Below are 24098 nucleotides of genomic sequence, written 5' to 3'. Positions count from 1 at the left end.
AACGAGCCCGAGCCCGAGCTTTACTTATCAAGCTCGCAAGCCAAAAAATCTATTATTTATATTATTTTTATTTAATATACTAATTAATAGATAATAAACGAGCCGAGCCCGAGCCAAGCTCGAGCTTGATAAAATACAAACGAGCCGAGCTCGAGCTTTGAAAACAAAGTTCGAATCAAGCCGAGCTCGAGTCCGAGCTCTCATAAGTTAATCGAGTTCGAGCTCGAGCTCGAGCCTAGCCGAGCTCAGGCTCAGCTCGGCTCATTTGCACCCCTAGTACTAACAAAGTACAAAAAATATGGCCTACCCAACATTTTGAAACCGCCTCCAAAAGACGTACAACGCTTTGGTTTTAGAGGATGGTCAAGAAGACGAAGACAAAGATGAAATACTGGATAATGAATTACCCGATAAAGACGAGTACGATATCATGACAAAGCCGAAATAGACCGCGGGTATTATAACAAATGGGACCATCCACGCTTTAATCCATACGACGACAAGTATGAGATGGACTCAGATTGGTCAAACGACGATAGTTGCTAGATGTAATCAACCTGTGTGTTATTTTTATATATATATATATATATATGGAATTGGTTTGTATTATTTTTTGTAATTCTAGTTGACGTGTGTTTTTATTTTTATTTAAGGAATGTTTTTAATCCATATTCTATCATTACTTTATAAACGTAATATAAAAAACAAATTATTATAAAATTAAGAAGATTTATATAAAAGTTAAAATGTAAGAGCATCTCCAATGCTTTCAACCAGACCAAGTCCGGAATCCAAACTTCACAACCGGGCTCAAGGCAGCCCCAGAGAGGATGAGTTGGATTAGTCCGGTCTGTTCCACCGGACTCATTCCGGACTAACGTGTGGGACCACACACATTTACATTGTTTTTGGAGGTTTGCATTGGAGGAAAAATGTAATTTTTTTATGGTAGAGATGATGTGACAAATCTGAAACCAAACCCACCCTTAACATTGAAGATGCTCTAATAGTAGGTAATGATGTGGAGTGTGAGGTGGTGGTTTCTAAAAATGTTTGGTGTTGTAGGAAAAAATAAAGATTAGAGTAAACTCCTAAAATGGTCCTTGTGGTTTGGTATTTTTGTCACTTTAGTCTAAAACTTAAACATTTTGAATTTGGGTCCCTGTGGTTTCAACTTTTTTGTCATTTTCATCCAAAATCAAAATCTGATCAATTTTTCAGTTAACATCCAGTTTTTTTGTCTTTTTGCTCTCTTTTAATGAATGGCAAAATGGTCATATTTATTTAATTTGTTATCATAAAACGTTAAAATACCATTTTGCTTTTCATTAAAAGGGAGGAAAAAGACAAAAAAAAAAAAAAAAACTGGATTTTAACTGAAAAATCTGACCGGATTTTGATTTTGGATGAAAATGGCAACAAAATTGAAACCACAGGGACCTAGATTCAAAAGGTTTGAGTTTTGAACTAAAGTGATAAAAGTAACCAAACCGCAGGGACCATTTTGGCAGCTTACTCTAAGGATTATTTAGGAGATTTGAAATCTGATGTGATATGCTAAAATGGAGATTTGTTGAGTTCTATGTTGTGGATTGTTCGTTGGATTTTTTAGGTAGGGTTGTAAACGAACAACTTTATTAAGGGATGAACCTGTTCAGGAACGTTTATCGAACGAGATTTCTTGTTCGTGTTCGTTCATTAAGAGAATGAAAGTGTTGAATTTGCCAAACACAAAAGAACTCTAATAAATACACACAAACATATATTTGTTTTGGAATAAAATCTTCATTATTCATCACAAAAATTACGAAGAATCCACCAAACTTAACATAATTATCCAAACACAGTAGACAATTATCAGAAACATGATTAACACAAAATTAAGAAGTTTGTCAAACATTAAGACAAACTGAAATTAAAATGGTCAAACGAGAGATATTGGGAGAGACATATAGCATAACCATGGTTTAAAATTATTAAAAGTTAAAACAATAAAACAAAAATACAACATATAAGAACCTTTAAATGAACGAATACAAATGAATATAAACGAGCGAACATAAATAAACACATTACCAAACGTTCACGAACATAGATGAATGGACGCAACATATGTTCATGTTTGTTCGTTCAACTTAACGAACAAAATATCTTGCTCGTCTTCGTTCATTTATTAAACGAAGGAACATAAACGAACTTACCGCCAAACAGTTCACGTAATGTTCCTTGAACTTTCGATCCGTTTAGTGCCATAGTTTTAGGGGCTATATTACAACTTTTAAAACTTAAAAGGCATAAACGTAATGAACACATAAACCAGGGCACATTTATGTAACCAAACAAGCATTTGTTTCGTACCAAAGTCCATACATATCCCCATCCCCAAGTCTTAAATCCTGTAACAACAAACGACACCATGACAGAAGACGGTCGATCTAGGGTTTCCATTCCCGAACCTCCATCTGCAACCGATTCATCCCATACAAAACAAAGGTACCCTCTTTCTCACCCCTCTAATTTCCCATATTCACCATCATTCATTAACACAATCACACCCAATATTCATTGTTAATTGCCATTAGGGTTTTACAGTTATGGTTTTAAAGTAATTATTCATAACTGGATTGGTGGGATTGTTAATTTTTTGTAGGAAAAAGAGGAAATGGGATCAGCCTGCTGAGTGTTTGGTTTCAGCTGGATTAACTGTTCCTGGTGTTCTTCCATTGGGTAATATGGGAGGCTATGTCGGGCCCGTGTATCCCGGTGTTGCTCCGGTTTCGACTGCGGGGTTGGTGAATCCTGTTACTGGTTGTTATGGGAATTTGCAGCAGGTTCCTGTGGCGCCGTTGATGCCGCTGCATGCTTCCTTGCTGGCTCAAAAGATTCAAGTATGATACCATGGGAGTTATTAGTTTTTTTCGATTGTTTGGTAGTTTACTTGTGTATGTTGTTACTTGTGTTTTGAGATGTGCACGATATAAGTTAGTTATAGACTTATAGGCAAGGTCAAGGTTTAAAAGAACGGAAACGAGTTTCGAGGCGTTTTCCCTTCGCCTCACGAGGCGTAAGCCTCGAGGCGAAACGAGGCGTAAGGCCAAGGTCGTATCAGTAAATAAATATAAAAATTATGTATATTATAAAATAATTATACTAACTAATTTCATCATCAGATTCATCAAAATCATCAAAAGCACACTTAAAAAAGACATGAAATGCTTGAAATTGACACAAAAAGTCAAAAACATCAAAAACAGCTGTCAAAATCCCCTGAGGCGCACCTGAGGCGCAGCTTTCTTAGCGCCTCAGCCCCTCTAAGACGCATATACATTAAAAACACCATGAGGCGCGCCTCAGACTCGTTTTTTGGCAGTTTCACCTCGAGGCGCGCCTTGAGGCACACGCCTCAAAACGTTTTTTAAAACCATGGTTATAGGAGTCTAGACTTGATTCGCTGTATGATTATGCTAATTGAACATCATTCTTGTAGCCGAAGATTCAGGAGGAGTTAATTGCAAGAGAGATTGTAATAAATGATGCAGAATCGTCTGTGCGGTACAGGCTCACGAAACGACAAACACAAGAGGAGGTTAATCTACATTTTATTGTTTTTTAAGTTATTGGTGAGGCTAAAAAAGTGAGATATACACAAGACGTTTTCTTTTGGGTGGAAATGGATTTGAAAGTTTGTTAATTGTTACCGAGCACTGATTATGTGTTTTAACTTGTGCAGATACAAGTATGCACTGGTGCCATAGTGATAACTAGGCAAGTAGCTCAATTTGATACTTTAATATGATTCTTTTTTCTTGTTTTCGTTATGTGTTACTGAATGGCTTCTGCAGGGGTAAATATCGGCCACCAAACGCACCATCTGACGGTGAAAAATCGTTATATCTTCACATTTCAGCTGGCACTCATGTGAGTTTGCTTTTTGTTGTCTTTTCCAGACTATAAATTTTGGTTGGCAGGATACTTTTGGTGAAAACACATGATTTGTAAAGCTAAGGAAATTAATTAGAAATTTTAATACGCTTATTATTGTCCAAATCAATTAGCGTAGTAAATGGTTGCTGACGGGACATCATGTGTGTGTTATATTTTTTGCAGACCACAACTGGTTTAGGATAGAGGCTTTCATGATTCAGGGTGTATTCTTATAGCTAACCAGTAACCAAACAAATATCAGTGTCCAAAATTAAATTCCCTGTCTTAGTCTAGGAGCCGACTTTTCTGATTATAATCCTATGGTTTCTCATTTTTTTTAACCAAACAAATAGAGCCGACTTTTTGTAGTGTGGTCGTATTTTAGATTTAGTGAAAAAGGGTAAAGGTGTTGCTTGAAACAATGTTGTAGAAGGCGCTAGTCGGGCGGTGAGGTACCGCCTAGGGATTAATCGGGATTAATCGGATTGGACTTTTTAAGTATAATTTTACAAATTTTTATATTTATATAGATAACTTTATACTTTTTATTAATAAATTTACAAGTTTAGGAGATAACTTTATACTTTTTATTAATAAATTTAAAAGTTTATGAACCATATGTAAACTAGTGAAAGATAGAGGGGGTTAAATGTTAAAATACCTAAACTTAAATGTTAAAATAGGTTTATAACTAAAATTTGGGCTTTAAACCATGGCCAGGTTTCAAAAATTGGGTTTTTTGGGTCAAAAAACATGGGCCCGATTAGTCCGGGTTTTACCGATTTTGTCCGACTTTGACCGATTTTGACCATAACCAATTTTTTGACCGACTAGCTTAAATTTAGGCAGTAACCCACCGACTAGCGCCTAGGCGCCGATTAATCGGCCCCCTAGGCCGATTTCTGCAACATTGGCTTGAAATCAACTTAACAGTCATTTTTAACGTCAACTAGTGTTTGGGTTGGGACCAAACGCATTACAAAGTACAAAGTAGTGAGACCAAGTTCATAATGTCTCATAGTTAGGAACAAAACCCAAAATATGGTCATACCAGAGGGCCAATCATGTAATTTAGCCTATATGCTTTTTTCCTTACGGGTGATGCTGTTCCAAATTCATTATTTGGTTTGCGACTGTAGTTGGAATCAACAGCAGACAGGATAAAAGCAGTCGATCAGGCAGCTGCCATGGTAGAGGAAATCTTGAAGCAGGGTCCTCTAACTAACGGATTAAAGGTGAAATGTAAATCATGATTTTTTTTAAACAGTGCACTGACCAAATCATTGACGCTAAATGCTTCATATGGTCGTGTTTGTCAGGTGGTTCAACCATTTAGTACATGTGTGTTCTTAGGCTTTGAACCAGACCCCTCGTTGAATATCACCGCTCGTATCCGTGGACCAAATGTGAGCTTCTCTATAGTTTGTCTTGTGCTTTTACAATATTGATTTTTTTTCTGTTATTTCTTTTTAATAATTTTATAAAGCTTCTATTACTCAAGTTGAAAAGTGCTAATTTTGAAGCTTTCCCTGACATCTCCATACGATTGGGAGAGTTCTTTTTTGTTGCTTCGGTTCGGTTTTGTACATGCAGGATCAGTATGTAAATCACATTATGAATGAAACAGGATCAAAAGTGTTATTAAGAGGGCGTGGTTCAGGAAATTTAACAACAAATGTCGAAGGTAGTATTTATTTTATATCGCTTTTTTATGTTTATCGTTTCTTTATCTAAATGCTTAAGTTCTATTTTCATTGCAGAACAACAGTCCTTACATCTCTTTTTGTCAAGTAGTAATCCTAAAAGCCTCGAACACGCAAAGCTTCTGGCTGAGAATCTTCTAGATACAATATGTGCAGAATGTGGTGCCTCTAGGTAGTCATGCGGACATGCTGTACATGAACATGAAAGATATTTACATTTTGTTGGAGTAAAATGCCATTTTCATCCTTGAGGTTTGGCCAGTTTTGCAACTTTCGTCCAAAGGTTTGTTTTTTCGCATCTGGATCCAAGGTTTGAAATCTTGTCATTTTCATCTGGCTTGTTAACTCCAACCAGTTTTCTCGGTTAAGTCGGGGGTATTTTTGTCTTTTTTGTTAACTAAAAGGGCAATTTGGTCTTGTATATTATGCTAAATGCTTGTACCTAAAGTAAAAGAAAAAAACAAATTGCCCTTTAAACTAACAAAAAAGACGGAAATACCCATGATTTAACGAAGGAAAATGGATGGAGTTAACGAGCTGGATAAAAATGGTAAGATTTCAAACCTTTTGGATCCAGATGTGAAAAAACAAACCTTAGGTCGAAAGTCACAAAACGAGCCAAACCTCAGGGACAAAAATGGCATTTTACTTTTTCATTTTATAAAAAAGTATTATTTCTGATTTTCATTTCACTATCTAAGGGTATCGTCGGTTAAGGTTTACGGTGCTGTCCCACCACCACAGAAGTTGTTGGCAGGGGTCCCGAATCCGACTGCTGACTTGGAAACCCCTGCCAGCTCAGCAACATCAACCGCAGGATATGTTCTACCCCCAGCAACTTCTTTGGTTACATACCCTGGCACCACCCCTGTTGTTTCACATGGTACGAGCTATAACGGATATGGGGGAATATATCCACAAGCAACGCCTTTGCAACAAGTTGCCTTGGCGCTTAAACAAGTAACTTCTCCCGTCACTTCTACAGTTTCCGTTAGCCAAAAAATTGGAAACACCACCGCAAGCACCGTTTCTGAGAAGGAAAAACAACCCGCTCACAAGCGCAAGTTTCAGGAAGGGCCCGTTAAAACACATCAGGTATCTGTGCTGTAACCGTGTATGGATAATTATATATTTGATCCACTATAAATAAAAAAGAGTAAAGTACACAGATGGTCCCTATGGTTGACCAAAATTTTGGATTTGGTCCCTAGCTTTTCAAAAGTACAAGGATGGTCCCTGTGGTTTGCACTTTGTAATGCATTTAGCCCCCAGCCAACAAATCTAAAGGTTTCAGCAAGTCCAAGTTAGAGACTAAATGCGTTACAGAGTGCAAATCACAGGGACCATCCAGGCGACTTTTGGCAAAGTTGGGGACTAAATGCGTTACAAAGTCTAAACCACCAGGACCATTCGTGTACTTTTAGAAAGCTAGGGACGAAATCCAAAATTTTGGTAAACCACAGGGACCATGCGTGTACTTTACTCAAATTAAATGATAACCCAAAGCTCCAATGGCTTGAAATGCCTGCTCTAGCTGGCATCTGATGAGAAAAGCTTGTGTTACATATGTTAGGTATATTTAGGAGTGGGTAGTTAAACGGATATTCAAGTTGGATCATGTGAACAAAACAAACTAATGTAGGAAATAATTAGATTGTTTTAAGAATCTAATATTCTTTTACACATGCGAATTCTTTTGTTTATATATTCGTCAGCATTATTTCGGCTCTGACTTTTGTTACTTATAATTACAGGTATTTTCTCTGACCTTGTATGAAGTTTACTGCTGATAGTGGACCTGTGTGTTGGCCATTTGTGTTTTCACAGGGTTTATAAATGCGTAGGAAGTTTCAAGACTGTTGCCGCTTTGGTGCTTTTATGTTTTAACTGGGATTTACCAATTCAGTCCGCTTCATAAATAATTAGTTAATTCAGTCAATAATAATCTATGTTTCTGAATAAAATAACTTTGTTTATTATTGATCTTATTTTTTTGTCGATTAACGGATCATTGAGAATCCTATTGGATTGTGTGCTTATGACGTGTCACAGGAATCAGGAATCTTAAACCCGAGTGAAGTGACATCATCAATTCCAGCTCCAAAGAAGCTGGTCAAACCCGCATCCAATGGCATGATGCCGCCACCTTCTCCGAGGACCATGCCCCCGCCTCCACCAAGGACACCGGCCCCACCACCTCCACGATTCGAATCATCGGTTTCCGTCACAAAGGCGGTGGAGGTGAAGAGCCCCTCCGAACCAGACACCAAATCAGTGCCTGGTAAGCTTACAATCTTAAGCGCTTGCAGTTTCCACTAGCTTAAATGTTATTGTGAATTTATGACCCACTATTCCAAAATATTTCAGAAACGTTAATAAGTCTTATGGAATATGGAGATGAGGATGACGATGAAGATGAAGAGACCCCTGAAGATCCCGTAACAAAAGGTTCGAAGTCATTGTCGGCTTCTAAACCTTTCTGGGCCGTGTGAAACTGTAGGTGCTTGCTTGTATTTTAACTGCTAATTTCAATGTCCACACACTGATGTCTTTTTAACTTGAGCATCAAGAAGTTGGGCTAATGGCAAACTCAACTTGATTAGAGCAGAACACAAAATGTATAACCCACACCAGTTATGCCACGCTTCACAACAATAGCGCGGCTGCTTTTTTTTTTTTATTACTTCTTTGGTAGTTTTGCATCGGTATTTCTACTTGCTTGATGAACATCAATAGTATATAAGCTTAAGATGATCTCATTCCCATGCTGTTTTAAGAATCTTATGGTTTTAGATTTGCTTATAAAAAAAGGTGCCAATCTAAAATAGAATCTGTGATTAAGAGTCCATTGTTGACCATAGGATCATATGATCTTGATCTGAAATGAAGATTCCATTGTTATACATGAATTTTTGTATCATTTTGTTTTTTATTGTTTTGAACCATTGTTAATATATCTTTTTCTCTTTTGATGATGCGATAACTTGTACGCAAAAAGCGACAATGAACTAACCACCAAGATGATATGTCAAAGAACATTCATACAAACACCGAACTTGGGATTGTTATCCGATAACCTTTAAACATTAAAGATTGCTTGTCGTTGGATGGTGATTTCACATGAGGGTCATTACAGGGTTATAATTGCGACATCAGGATCTTGGAATCCTTCATTTCAAAAAGGGTGGGATTGTATTAGTTTTATTGATGGCCGGTGTGGCGACAGTATTGGATTCAACAATCTGTGTACGAACGAGGGTAGAGTTAAATCGATCAAAAGATTGTAATATATCTTGATAGGAATTGACATCGCCATATGGCGACGATGGTGGTGGTTATTGTTGATACCAATTGATTTTTTTCTTTTTCACTTTGTTCTTCCCAACAAATTACACATAAAAAAGGTAAATGCGCAGTACCCTTGACCGCGGAAGGGATCCCCTTCCCAAGCTAGCGACCCGACAACGCTGCTTGGCGGTGAACACATCAATGTTAGCGTTTGAAGTTCCTTTTTTAAAAACTAAACATTTTATCCCTTTGTTTAAAAAAACATTAAAAAAAATAAATAAGTAACATTCTATCCCTTTGTTTAAAAAAACAAATAAACTTTTTAAAAACTAAACATTTATCCCTTTGTTTAAAAAAATAAATAACATTCTATCCCTTTGTTTTAAAAAAAATAAGTAAAAGCTAGAAAGACCGAAAACTAGGAGACGAGGTGATGAGCAAGAGTGCTCTTAAAACTCATCTTTTAGATGGGGAAGAGGAAGACCGAAAATTAGGAGAGGAGGTGAAGGGTAGTAGCGGACTGGTGTTGTGTCAGATTGCGTCGGTGACCAATGAGCATCTGACATGGGTTTGTCGAAGGAAAAAATAGTAAGTTTACACGATATAACAGGTTTGTCTTAATAAACATCTATATTAGAGACGGAAAGACGAAATTTGATCAAAACTACATGGAAAACTAGTTTTAGAAAATCTTAGGGCTGGCATATCGTGTATACCCGTACACGATAAGACACGACACGATAAGACACGATACACGAAATCCCATACACGAACACGACACGATAACTTATCGTGTCCTTTTTTTCAAACACGAACATGAACACGACACGATATACACAAAAATTACCTGTTAATACCTGTTAACACGGCTGTTCGACTGTTATACATGAAAATTACCTGTTAATACCTGTTAACACGAACACGACATGCTATCTGAGAGTTACAGAGGGAGTTTAGGGTTTTATTTATTTTTTTTAATTGAATGAGAAATGAAAATAGAAAGGAATTAAGGAACCCACACGCACATGGCTAATGAGTTTTATTTAATTTAATTTCTTATCGTGTACTAACGGGTATTAACAGGTAAACATGTATTTAACCTGTTTATACATGAAAATTAACAGGTAATCTCGTGTCTACCTGTTTGGTACACGATACCTGTTAAGGCCATACACGATACTTGTTAACTTCGTATAGGTTCGTATCGTGTATTCGTGTAAAATTGCAAGCCCTATCTATAACCAAAAACCGTATTCACTAAAGTTGCAACTTTTAATCAGCAAGGTTAAGAAAAAAACAATACAAAAGCCAACTATAACGGTAACGGTTAACAGGGTCGTCAACGTTGACCCTGGTCCAACCACAGACTTTCCCAACAACCAATACCCAGTTGCCACGTTAGCACAAGCCCCCATGCTTCATCTACGCCGGATTAACCGCTGGATAACGCCAATTAACAAAGCATCCAACATCCACCAGCTGCCCCTATTCATTCTATATTCAACCTTGACCTCCTTCACACTTTGAAACTTCCGAAAAAAGAGGAACAGGTTGTCTGATCTACCCTTTTTCTTGATTTTAAAAGCTTCAATTAGGGTCTGTTAGTTGGTTGGATGGTTGTGTTTCTTTTTGTCAGCTTATTAAACATCTTGATACCTAACACATGCACCCATAAGTGTAAGTTTTGTACTTTAGTCATCATTTAATTATTGATCACGTTCTAGGAGATGAAGTTTCTTTAGATTAATTAATAAAGTTGGGAGCTTTTTATATGGGATCTGCTTTTTTTCTTCTGTGTCAGTAACAGATTAGGAATTCTTTGATTTCAGCCTCTTTTTGGGACTTTTTGTTCAGGTCTAGTACTGGGTTTTATTATTTGCACACCAAGTGTTTGTTGAAATGTCTGTGTGAGTTCAGAGCGTTATTTGTTGGTTATTTTGTATATTTTGTTATGGGAAGTTGTAACCCCATGATGGAGGTAGTGGAAGAGGAGAAATTGATAGCTGCTGCAAGGCTGATTCTGCGGGAATTGGAGTCTAACAAGAAGTTATCGAATGAAGCGGTTAGGATCTTGGAAGATTTAGGCGCGCGATTGGCAGCGATGGCGAAGATTGATGAAAGTAAAGAAGACGAAGAAGATGGGAATGAGGAATTGAGTGATATGAAGGGGCGGATTGATTCAATATACGATAAGGTTATGACATTGGAAGTTGGTCAATCTATGATATGGGATTCTGGTACCGATGAAGCTAAGGAGTATTTGAAGACGGTCGATGAGGTTAGAAGATTGATCGAGAGATTAGAGGGTTTGAATCCAAGTAAAAACAGTGAAGAACACGAGCTTTTAAGGAAGGCTAACGATGTTCTTCAGACATCAATGGCGAGAATCGAGGAGGAATTCAAACATATGCTTGTTCATAACAGGCAAAACTTAGAGCGCGAACGGTTTTCCTTTCGGTCTACTGAAGACGAAGGGTTAGACGATAGCTCAAGATTCTCTTTCGGGGATGATTCGGTTGATGATTCGATTCAACGAGATAGTATAAGCCGAGGGTCCGAGGTTTTCATCATGGATTTGGTCAATCCTAATGTTATTCCCGATCTGAAAAATATCGCTAATTTGATGTTTGATGCGAATTATAACAAAGAATGTTCTCAAGCGTTCATTAGTGTCCGTAAAGACGCTTTAGATGATTGCTTATATATTCTTGAAGTAGAAAAAACGAGCATTGAAGATGTGTTGAAAATGGAATGGGCTGCATTGAATAACAAGATCAGGCGATGGACAAAAGCATTGAAAGTATTCGTACGGATTTATCTTGCAAGTGAGAAGTTTTTGTGTGAGCAGATTTTCTGTCAAAGTGAGTCAATGGCCTTGTTCTGTTTCGCTGAGTCATCAAAAGCGTCAATCTTGCAGCTTCTAAATTTTGCGGAAGCGATCGCGGTTGGGACTCACCAACCTGAAAAATTACTCAGGATTCTCGACATGTATGAAGTGTTAGTAGATCTTACGCCAGATATCGAGTCGTTTTATCCTGACGAAAATGGGTCGTATTTACGAGCCGAATTCCAAGACGTGCTTACGCGTGTTGGTGATTGCGTTACCGCAACATTTCTCGATTTCAAGAACGCGGTGGGGTCGAACGTGTCGAATGCAGCGTTTCCTGGAGGTGGGATACATCATCTCACTCGTTACGTGATGAATTACATTCGTACCCTTATCGAATACAGTTATTCCCTAAATACCCTTTTGAAGGACCATGGTGAAGATCAAGGTCAAGATCAAGGTTCATCGTCTTCACCGGACACAAGTCCCGCGTTCGAAGACGACAGCGTCAATGAAAACTCATGTTTATCTCCAATGGGGTTGCATTTTCGATCACTAATGTCGATTCTCGAATCCAACCTTGAAGAAAAATCAAGATTATACAAAGAAGAAGCATTGGGACACCTTTTCTTGATGAACAATATCCATTACATGGCGGAAAAAGTCAAAGGGTCAGAGCTAAGAACCTTACTCGGCGATAACTGGATTCGAAAACACAACTGGAAGTTTCAACAACACGCGATGAGTTACGAAAGATCCACATGGAGCTCAATTTTGAGCTTACTTAGAGATGAGGGGCTTTATCATTCCGGTAATTCCGGTTCGATCTCGAAGACGCTTCTTAAAGATAGGCTGCAGGGGTTCTACACTGCCTTTGAAGAAATTTACAAAAGTCAAACCGGATGGTCAATACCGAATAATCAACTATGTGAAGATCTCAGGATCTCAATGTCACTCAAGGTGATTCAAGCTTATAGAACTTTTGTTGGCAGGCATGCGAATAATATAAGTGAAAAGTATATCAAGTATAGTGCTGATGATCTTGAGAATTATTTGTTGGATTTGTTTGAGGGTTCTCCAAGATCATTACACAGTTTCCATAGAAAGTGATTTCATTAGCTTTTTTTTTTTTTTGTGTTTTTGTTCAGATATCTTGTGTTGTTCAGGTGTTGTGTGTGAATTCTTTTAAGTTACAGTTGTTATACTTGCCTTATGTATTGTAAGTTGTACATTTTATAAATTTGTAATATTTTGTGTTATGCTAACTTGTACCTGAGTTTTGTGCTATAATAATTCAATACCTCAATTTTAAGTTGAATCATATGAAAGTTAACTATCAAACAATGATGGGGTGTTGGTTATTTTGGGAGAATCTCAAAGCTTTCCGGGTTCTCCGGGGTAATTTCCGACATGACCCGAAACAATCAGGTTTTGGATTGTCATGTGTAACCCGTTTTATAGACGGGTCGTGTTTGGGTTTGCCTGTTTGATTAAACGGGTCGTATCTAGCTAACTTGTACCTGAGTTTTGTGCTACAATGATTTAACACTTGAATTTCAAGTTGAATCATATGAAAGTCAAAAATCAAACAATGATGGGGTGTTGATTATCTGGGGAGAAATATCTCAAAGCTTTCTTGGTTCTCTAGGTGGTAATTTCTGACACAACAAAAAATAATTAGGTTTTGGGTCGTCATGTGTAACAGTTTAATAGACAGGTCGTATTTGGGTTGAGCTGTCTGATTAACTGGGTCGTTATCAGGTTGACCTATTTAATTAAAAAGATTGACGTGATAACAATTTAACCCATTTTTACAATCCACCAACCCGATTAACATATTTACAGCTTAATTACCACCCGTCAACTCGTTTGACACATTTAGATAAATGAGTTAAATAAGTCGTGATTGGGTTACACTATTTTAAATGCGTAGGGTATGGTTGAACATATGGGTCGTGTTCGGGTTGAACAGTTCTAATGCTTCAACCACAACTACCGAACCCAAGACTTTTATAGATATAAAAATGTTCCTGTTTTCCCCATAAATAAAAGTAAAAGAAAACACCATCAATTTAAAACCTAAAGATGAGGATTAAAGTGTTTTTGTTTGGCCTTGAGAGTCAAGACTCAAGAGACTCAGTAAAATCTGTGACTCAAAAATCAAAAGTCAAAGATGATTGGCGGTGGTCTAAAAAGTCTACTTTAAAGTCAAACATTGAAATGTTTGACATAATCTAAAGTAAAGAAGTGACAAAGATTTGGACAGGGATGAGACCAACTTTCTTTGTGAGTGTTATGAACGGTAGTCGGTTGGTCAACAAGGGCATAGCGTGTGGTGGATCCTGTTTTTTTTTTCACCACGTATTGTTAAATGATAAATATATTTGATGAAAAGTATAACAAAACTAGGCGCAACCCGGTGGTAACAATAGAGACCCCCAACCACATTTTAACCTCTTCTTTTTGTTATTGTTAGAGTAAATTACTTTTTGAGTCTATGTGTTAGTGATTAACGCCCTAAATACCTGGATTTTTCATATGGTAGTGTGTTAGTGATTTTAACCACTTGAGTCCAGAATAAAAAAAAAAAATTTAACGCCCTAACTACATGGATTTTCATCTGGTAACAATATGTGTCCAAACTATTAACTCCATCCACTAAAGTCTGTTAACTTTTTGTGAAAAGACTAGAATGTCCATACCATTTAAAAGAAAATAAAAATTGAGCCAAATAATAATCTATAAACATACACACACTCTTACATTAGTCAAACACAAATACTTTCTTTTACACCATTCAAACACACACAAACACACACACTTTAGTCCTTACATACAAGAACCACCACCACAATACAACACCCGCCCACCACCACACCTTTACCACCACTACACAATCACCAACTCTCTACTCTCTTTCACCTTCAAGCCCACATCATTACCGATGCACCACCTCACCACCACCAACACGCCTACCCCCTCAACACTGCCACCGCACCTACCACTCACCACCGCCACTGCACTTACCACTTGCACCAGTATTTGATACTTAAACACTTTGTTATAAGAACTGACTCGAAGAGTATAAAACATCTTTTGGAACAAAAAATAACTACACCATTGCAATGCACATGGTTAAGCAAGTTGATGGGGTATTTGTAACACCCCAAATTTTGTATGTTATAAAATAATATTATTTTCGTGGTGCTTAATAACAAAAACGGTGACCGTAAAATGGTACCTTAAGAAAACGACAGTAAGTTTAAATTTATGTGTGTAACTAAGTTAAACTAAGAAAAGAGACCAAGTTAGTGTGGAAATAACAAATTTAAACATAATTTAAAAGATAAGGGGGCTAATGTGTAAATGTGTAATATATTTGATAAAAAAAAAAGAAGCCAGTGTGTGTGCCTGGCTAGGTCGATCGAACAAAGGCAAAGGAAAGGTGAAACCCTAGATTCACTAATTTCATCAAATTGGGAAGAAATCTCAAGGAAGCTTGGATGCATGAACCTGAATGTTGATCATTTAAGTGATTCTAACACAAAGTAAGTCGAATTAAGTGTTTTTGTGATGTTTGGTTAAGTGGGTTATGTGTAATCCGTGAATGGTTATTGAAATTGAGTAGGAAATCTAGACAATATGAATACATAGAAGCTATAGCATGCTTAATTTCGATTATGTTGATGTTTTGCGAAAAAACCCATTTGTAGTGGTAGTAGAATGAAGTTGATGATGACTATATGTGATATGTTCTATAGAATTTTGATGGGTGAAGTTAGATGTTGTAGATGTTGTAGAATGAACCTAATTAGAATGAAAATTGTATGGTAATTGTTGAATCAATGATTTTGATATGAGATAGTAAGCTTATGCACAAGATATTTGTACATTGAGTTTAGATTGTAGTACGCTCACAAGGTGCTCGATGAAATGTCTAAGTGATGTTATGATATGAGAATTATATGAAACATCTTGAGAATTATGAATAAATTGTAGAAAGACGAGTTTAGTATTAAACTAACATGAATAATGTGCTTTAGATGGAATTTATATGAGAATTCGGGTTGAATGTAGGATTTAATCAAAATCATGCATTTGGGGATTGTACCTTATGCTTGTATGGTGTGACGGTCACCATGGATTTAATTAATTGTTTAATGATGATTAGGAAGTGAATGTGTACTAAATGCATAACATATGACCATACTAGTAAAGGATGATGTTATGATTAAGTTGTTTAACTTAGCAAAGTAGTTGTCAAATGTAGAATCATGAAAGCATAAGTATGTGTGAATTAATTATGGGTATATTGTGTATGTGACTAGGTGATCATGTAGTAGTATGTGTCATACAACATTATATATGAAATGATTATGATGTCATTCATATGGTCTACCATATCAACATAAATGCGTGATCAATAGTTGGAAGTTATATGTTAGAAGGTTGACTTTCTGAAAGTCAACCGAGAATTTATAGCATGGTTAGGCATTTTTGACGCAAATATAGGAATCGAGAGATCATGGAATATGTGTTAGATAAATTACGTACTATGTGTGATAACGAGTTTGGATTTTGAAAATATTGAACAACGCGGTTGACAATTCATGTCGTATGCGTGTTAGTAAAAGATAATGTAGACAAGAGTTGGAGAATGCGTGTTAATATGAATGAGCATGGATACTAACATTATCATGGCATGACGGCATGAAAGGATAGGAACCACACTAGCATGGACCAAGCATGGGAGGCTAACGGGTCAAGATGAGGCAAGGAAGCGGTTACGAACACGGAGGCGCAAGGTAAGTGACTTCCGACTCACTTCTTAGTATGCATATAGAATTCTCATGTTCATGATTGTGGGGAAATTATGTAAGGTTATGTAATGATGAAAGTTTTAAGGTAAGTATTGAATTAGCTTAGTCGGGAGTAGTCTTCTAAGTCGAAGGTAATTTGATGGGTTTAAACGGGTCGAATAATTATGTATAAGTAAGGTAGCGGTAATGAAATTCGTAAAGACTATGGACCCGGGGCAAGGATTCTTAGTCTAAAATGTAGGGAAAGGTTTTACGGACAATTAGAAACAAGCTATTTGATTATGTGAATGTTTTGGAAAAGTAGGAAAGCGAGTAGTATGATTTTCGTAAGCCAAGGACCTTAAAATGCGCAAATACCTTTAACAGGTCAAAATAAGCTCTTGAGTGAAAATGGGTTAAGAGGATGCAAGTCATCCGAGAAATTTATCTTTTATGATAGACAAATGTTGAAATTATTAGGTTCATAAGAAGTTATGGTCAAACAAACAAGTTATGTTGATATATGCATGAACGGGTCAAAATTAGTAAAAGGGTAATAAGCCGAAGGCTTAAAAGTCATAAAGTTAGGTAGTCCAAATATTAGATTTTCACTCCATGTGATGGAGAATTAAATTACGGTCGCGTAGGAAAAAGAATCGGGTAAAACGGATCAAAAACGAAAAAGTTATGCTCGTTTCCGTGAAATCGAGTCGTGCTGGGAGTTATACAGCACCAGCTGCAACAGTCTGATGAAATCAGGCCGTGGCGTAGAGTGACGGGGAAGGCCCCAGGCCGTGGCGCTACGCGACGGGGGTCAATTTCGCGAAAATCGTTTATTGTAACTGTTGATGCATTACGAACCCGTCTGGACCGTTTTTAAACACGTATAAGCTAAGAATGATTAGTTTATTCCTTGTTTTAGGGAAAGTAGATACGTATGAATGTATGTATAGATACGTATGAACGTATGTATGTATGTATGAATATAAGTGGTATGTATGAATGAATGTATGTGTGTATGTATGCAAGTAGGTATATATGAGCGTATGTACGTATGTAGACATGCATGAAGATATGAATGTATGTATGTATGTATGTATGTATGTATGTATGTATGTATGTATGTATGTATGTATGTATGTATGTATGTATGTATGTATGTATGTATGTATGTATGTATGTATGTATGTATGTATGTATGTATGTATGTATGTATGTATGTATGTATGTATGTATGTATGTATGTATGTATGTATGTATGTATGTATGTATGTATGTATGTATGTATGTATGTATGTATGTATGTATGTATGTATGTATGTAGGTGTGTATGTAGGTAGTATGTGTATGTATATATATATATATCCAAGTGAGTATCTACGAATGTATGCACGTATGTAGGGTTGTGTGAAGGCATGTAATAGGTATGTATGTAGGCATGTATGTATGTAGGTATGCACGTATGTAGGCACGTACGCATGAATGAATGTAGGTACGTATGTATGTAAGTAGTTATGTGTGAACGGATGCATATATGTAAGTATGTATGAAAGTATATACGCATGTCATTGAAATTGAGTATTGACGATAATAATAGCGTGCCTTGTGAACGAAGTGTAACGTAGGTACAACGAGAAAGTCTCACCACGGATTGTATGATCAGATGGAAAGCTGGGATGTAAAGAGTTAACGGAACGAAAAGTAAACGTGAATAAATCTTGTATGTTTATAATGCTATAACAACCCTCGGTAAAACCGACACCCTCATAACAGTTCTGACACCCTAATATATCTTTAAATGTATCAATATGTCTTTATATGCACCACGTATGTGAAAACCGAGCCCAAAATAGATAAAATAAAAATAAAATAAGTTTATTCAAGTTGAGGCGGGCCGTGATGTGGAAAAAGTAGTTCAACTAAATAAACTAAATTACCCTAAATTAAGACTCAAGTGATAAAAATCTAGACTCTTTAACCTGACTAAACTACTCACCGGCAAGTGTACCGGTCGACTCTAGCACAGCAGAGTAAGTCCGGATGTCGAACCCACAAGGACTCTAATGAATTACGTTAACGACTAAACTTAGACTAGACACTGACACGACTAAACAAATATTGTGTTTGGGGGGGGGGGGTTTACTAAAATTCTAAAATTGCAATTAAATTGAAATTAAACTAAATTACGAATGAAACTAGGGTTTTAATTCAGATGCGATTAAGGACTACCTAGACTTGAATCCAGTTTAACTACAAATGGACTTCTAACGGTTTTATTGATGTACGGAGCCGGGATCGTAAAATACTAAACCTTAAGGTATTTCAATGCTAAGACTTCCCGATCCTTCTCAGGAAGAAACCTAGGAAACGCTACAAGGCTGTTATGATTACCGACTGTTAGATTTCCTCTCAGTCCTCTAACGACTCTAAAAGTGCCCTAGTACGACTATCTACCTCTCAGCGCGACAATCTAAGGCAATTCTAGGTTCTGACTTGGTTTACTAGACACAAATGCAATTAGGGAACTAACGTCGACTTCTCTCAAAATCTAAATTAGCTATATACTGCACCGCGACCTAATAACTAACTCGAGCCTCTCAGCGACAAGTTAAGCAGAATATTTACTTCTAATTATATTTTAATTACTGTTTCTAAGGCTATCGGCCGATTTACCCAAAGATCACCCAAACCCGCAAGGATGCAAATAATCAACACAGATCTATTATGTGAAAGACATCCACCAAAATCTATGTGAAACAGTAAACAATCCACAATCAAAAGTAAATACGCACACGCACCAAATCAGAAAATCTAGAACACGCTACTTTCGAAGTCAATCCATAATTAATTCAATAAAAACCGTTAAAAGATCCATAAGTAAATTAAACCATCATCAAATCTAGGTAGTATCTAAAGTCTAGCCAAGAAACATAATGTTCAAAACAAACAAAACAAGTTCAAAACAAGAATTCATCATAAAGTATCGAAAACGCGAAAATAAGGAACACCGGGAGATAAAACCCGAAAGATCTTCACTCTCACGATCCAAGCTTCAACCGGATGATTCCCGTTTGGCAAAATACTCCAGAATGCTCAAAATCACCTCCGAAATTCGTCCTAGGGTTTCTTGATTCGTATTCAGAGTTGTGTTCGGTTTCTTCTTCTTCTTCAATCCAACAAAAACCCTAATTTCCTCCGGATTTCACAACCCTCGCGTGACGCCTAGGGGGGGTCGCGTCACGCGGCGCCTCCACTGTATATTTTTTTTATTTTTTTTACTCTTATCAGCTTCCGGCTCTTCCCGACGCGCGTACGAATCCCGATTTTCTTCCAAACTGCTCGGTTTTGCTCGTTTTTCAACACTTTAAGCTACGGGACCTGAAATCAAAGCTTAACGTCAGCAGTATCGCAGTTCTAACCTAAACTAGACTCTAAACAACTGAAAACTGACCGAAATATACACTATAAACATATGTACTTTGCAGTACATCAATCATCCCCACACTTACTCTTTTTTCGTCCCCGAAAAAGAATTATGCAACGGAATCAGAGATAAATATTCACTTGGGTCGAAAATTATAGGTATAATTAATTAAAACCAAGGCTTGCGTTAACTGCGATTGCGAATATACTTTATCCACTTTAAACCCGAATCCAATCCCAAACCCTTATCATGTGAATTTAATTTAAGTGCGGTCAATCCCCCTAGGGTCTCACACTAGAATCAACAGTCCACCTACTCCCGCCTCAAGCTTATAGGACTAAAAGAACGATCATTTGACCAATTCCCAACCGTCTTATATCAAAACCAAGAGAGTTTACAATCAAACTTTTTCTTTCTTTTTTTTTTTTCGTTCATTCGTGAGACTAGACGGTGCTTTCCCTAGCCAAGAGGCAATCCGGCTGTAGAGTCGCTATCCCCAACCACAGATTACTTAGGTTTCGGTACTTATTTATTTATTCCTTTTTTTAGCACGGTCGATTTCACACACCCTAGAGGTAATTCGGTTGTAGAGTCGCTATCCCCAACCACAAACTACATAGGAATGCATTACTTTCATTTAGTTTCTAGCCCACTTTTTATTCTATTTTTTTTTATGATCAAAAACTCTAACGGTTTTAATTTATAACGGTGCCCCTTATACTATTATTGGCGGTTTTAGTTTCCCATATCTCCCAGGCGAAAACCCACTAGCGGACCGACAATTAAGGTATATTAGCTCAAAGGGACTTAAAACCAAACCCGGGCCTACCCACATATCCCTAACTAGACGCAAGCTCGATTTATTTAAATCTCATATTATTATTATTCGAACCCAAGCAAAAATTTTCTTTTCTATCATTTTCCGCTTTATTTTGCAAACTTCTTTTTATTTCGAAAGACATTTTCTGATTTTTCAATTTTTTTTATTTTTTTAATTTTTTTTTTTGGATTTTTATAATTAAGACTCGATTATGTACATGTATTCCCATCCCCACACTTAGAGATTGCATTGTCCCTAATGCAAGAACGAAAACACGACTCGACACTACCTAAAACTACGAAATAAATAACGAACTAACTAACTAGACTAGACGACGAAATAAAAATAAAAATAAAAATACAACAACAAAAAGAAGGAAAACGACTTAACTCAGTATGTGAGACTGTCAAAGTGCCAGTCGTTTCCACATAGGCCCTCCAATACCGAACGTGCTCAGCAAACAATACCAAACTCTCTCTCACACGAACGGAAAGCGGCTCCACATCATCAACCTAACATAAGTACCATACCAAGCATACTTCTACAAACGTTCATCGTAGCAACATCCCAAGTTCAAAAAGAAAATAAAAATATGTCTAACAGATACAACCATATCGAACTACAGAAACAGCATAAATAAAATAAAACATGAAAGGATATATATGCTGCTGCAGTCTGCCACATCACTCCTCCTCAGAATCTTCCTCCATCTGTTGCGTCCCTGAACCGCCAGCTTGCTGCCACCCGAACTGACCACTATAAGCATACCCACTCTGACCTCCCCACTGGTCATACCCCGGATACTGCCCGTAAACGTACGGGGTCTGCTGCTCGCCTCCATAGAGTGGTGGAGGTAGTAATCCTGCAAAGGGTGGGGGTATCGGAGCATTTAGTGACATACCCGACATCATGTACCTAAGCATGTCATCCTGTCAGTGGTGGCTCTGCATGGTCCACTGGTGGTCAACCCTCATCCTGCTCTCCATCTGATCAACCCTCTGCTGCATGTAGTCAAAAGCAGCCTCAGGAGTGAACGGGTCGGGTCTCGGCGGTCTAACTGGCTGTGGTGGTGGAATCTCACGCCTCTGTCGAGGCGCCGGCTGTCGTGGTGGAGGAGCACCAACCTCGAAGTTCCACTCTGGTGGATCCGAGTGTGTAAGAATACCTGCCAACTGTAGGTTCGCAACATCCCATCGAACCGTTGGCATACCCACATTCATCTGCTCAGTCTTGTACTTTGTAAGGGCCCGGATATTCTTCGCCAACCTAGCTATGTAAGGGCCTAGATCCATAGCAGCCCTTTTACCTCCCCGACGAGGCCTATTGAACGACCACGCAAAGAAACTAGCCAAGTTCCAGTTCCGCTTCTCCACCATACACATCAATGCGAAAATATCCAACCAATTCGCCTTGTTTTCCCCCGACTTCCTCGCTACAACTGTCATCGCCAACATCTTCAAAATATACCTGTATATAGGATCACGAACCGATGTAATAAGGTTCGTATGCGAGAATGGTTGAGACACAATTGTATCCCAAAATCTTTCCAAATCCACCGAATTCAAACACTTGGGCCGAGGGTGATTAAACACACCCCTTAAACCATTAATGAACTCCTCCGTCGCCACTTCTTCCGGAGAGTACAAACCCAACGCCACTCCAAACTGAGGTATGGTCATCTCATAAAGATTTCTACCCAAAGAAAACGATACCGCATTAGCTTCAGAAAAAGCACCCTCTTTGTGATGGAAGGTACAATGAAACTCGATAGTAAGCTCAGTATATTGCGTCTCGTCACAAGCATCCATAGCCATCCTCAACCTCGGTCCTAACAACTCTGCCACCCGCTCACTTGCCCCCATACTTTGCAACCATTCCTAGTCTATGACACGATGCTCCAGAGTCTGAGTTACCACATACTTTTTGAGCTTTACCCTTTCTTCGGTATCTTCTTCAAAATCCAACATCGGATGATCAACCAACCTTTCAATCCGGGCATACACTCTCCTGTCATTCCCACGATACGTAATTTTTCTTTTCCTTGGGTTTGACGAGGAACCTGCACCTGACATGAACTGCAAAACAAGAAATATTTGACAAGAAAAAACAATGCAGATTGTTAGTATCACAAGCTATTTTTGGTATTTTTAATTTTTAAAATTTTTTTTTCGAAATAAAAACATTTAAGAAATAGCCGTATAGCATTTCATTCGCGGCTAATTTCGAAAATATGGGTTACCGTTTACAAAAGCTTAAGTTACACATCATTCTACCCGAATGGAGATTGAGTACGGGCAAAAAGTTGTGAACTTGTACATGCATATAAGTAAACCCGACACTAGACTCAAACTACTATCCTAAAGACACTTCTAACCTCAACGACTCGAACGACCTACGACTCAATGTACATTATCTCCTCCCGGCACTTTAATTGTCCTCAATTAAGCTTAAGTGCCAAAGTATCCCCACACTTGAGGCGAACACACGTGAGAGTTTGACATTTTAAACCTTGACACAACTTTGGTGGCAACAAAATCTGTTTAGCAAACTAACTTCATTTGCAAAAATCAGTTCAAAAACTTATTTTTTTAGCAAAAATTCATAGTTATACCCAAACAAACCCATAAAGCTCAAACGTGATGCCTAGTAGTACAAACTGTAGGATCGTCGTTGACCCTGAATGAGTCGATCAGAAGAGTCGTTTTCCAATTCAAAGGCGGAATCAGTGAATTAGACGCTCAAACTAAATATAATGCTTCACTTTATTGATTTTAGCAATGTTTACAACCTGGAAGCAAATCGGCAGCACTTCGTTACAAGTTCCGAACCTTTACAAATGAAATAACCAGTCACCTATTTATAGTGTTCTGGAACCGCTAATACGACCATGTCATAAAAGCGATCCAGGTGAATATAGTGTGGATCGCTTTTATGGACAATGTCCATATAAGCGGTCCAACATGCTAATTAACCACTTCTCGTTTCTCGAACCTCGTGCACTGGTTATTCTAACCTATCCTATCCTATAACATGATACAAGACGAAGTCAATAGACGTAATGCACCAACAGACTCCCCCTCGGATATTGACGAAGTCTTCTATGAACATCCTCTGTTATGCCACCTCTTCAGTCTTGATCATCTTTGCCAACTTGTTCAGATTGTAACAATCTTCAATCTTTCTCATTGATCATCTTCATCATCAGTAAGCTCCCCCTCTCGTCAAGCTTCCATACTTTTAGGGATCATCACCTTGCTTTTCAGCTAACGATACCTAGCTCTTTGCACACTTTTGTTTGCAATAAACTCGTCTT

General features: G+C 37.7%; 2 protein-coding genes across 3 annotated transcripts; both read left to right on the top strand.

The window, feature by feature from the left end:
* The first annotated feature begins 2320 nt into the window (after positions 1 to 2320).
* On the top strand, positions 2321 to 8386 carry LOC110926205 (protein RIK). Of its 2 annotated transcripts, none has more exons than XR_004886914.1 (12): positions 2321 to 2493; positions 2651 to 2888; positions 3488 to 3586; positions 3731 to 3765; positions 3843 to 3918; positions 5064 to 5159; positions 5244 to 5330; positions 5518 to 5608; positions 5685 to 5799; positions 6329 to 6722; positions 7382 to 7908; positions 7995 to 8381. XR_004886914.1 is itself a non-coding variant. In XM_022169958.2 (12 exons), exons 1-12 carry the CDS (start codon positions 2417 to 2419, stop codon positions 8117 to 8119), a joined length of 1662 nt encoding a protein of 553 aa, XP_022025650.1. In that variant the 5' UTR covers positions 2321 to 2416; the 3' UTR covers positions 8120 to 8386. The 2 variants fall into 2 exon arrangements, 1 of the variants encoding a protein (XP_022025650.1); XM_022169958.2 differs by having other exon boundaries at positions 7680 to 7908; positions 7995 to 8386.
* A 1980-nt stretch (positions 8387 to 10366) lies between these two features.
* Positions 10367 to 13007, top strand: LOC110926312 (exocyst complex component EXO70E2). The gene has a single exon (XM_022170060.2). It carries the CDS (start codon positions 10867 to 10869, stop codon positions 12850 to 12852), a length of 1986 nt encoding a protein of 661 aa, XP_022025752.1. The 5' UTR covers positions 10367 to 10866; the 3' UTR covers positions 12853 to 13007.
* Positions 13008 to 24098: the final 11091 nt, after the last annotated feature.

This window comes from Helianthus annuus, chromosome 17 (genome assembly GCF_002127325.2).
Source record: "Helianthus annuus cultivar XRQ/B chromosome 17, HanXRQr2.0-SUNRISE, whole genome shotgun sequence".
NCBI classification, from domain to species: Eukaryota; Viridiplantae; Streptophyta; class Magnoliopsida; order Asterales; family Asteraceae; genus Helianthus; species Helianthus annuus.
The sequence above is the reverse complement of the archived record's forward strand: the minus strand, read 5'-3'. Positions and strand labels throughout refer to the sequence as shown.

Bases quoted from the DNA above. Each gene is read 5' to 3' on its own strand.
- LOC110926205 (XM_022169958.2), top strand. From the start codon at position 2,417: ATGACAGAAGACGGTCGATCTAGGGTTTCCATTCCCGAACCTCCATCT. The intron at 5,331-5,517 runs GTGAGCTTCTCT...TTGTACATGCAG, and splicing joins CTCGTATCCGTGGACCAAAT to GATCAGTATGTAAATCACAT. The intron at 7,909-7,994 runs GTAAGCTTACAA...AAAATATTTCAG, and splicing joins AGACACCAAATCAGTGCCTG to AAACGTTAATAAGTCTTATG.
- LOC110926312 (XM_022170060.2), top strand. From the start codon at position 10,867: ATGGGAAGTTGTAACCCCATGATGGAGGTAGTGGAAGAGGAGAAATTG.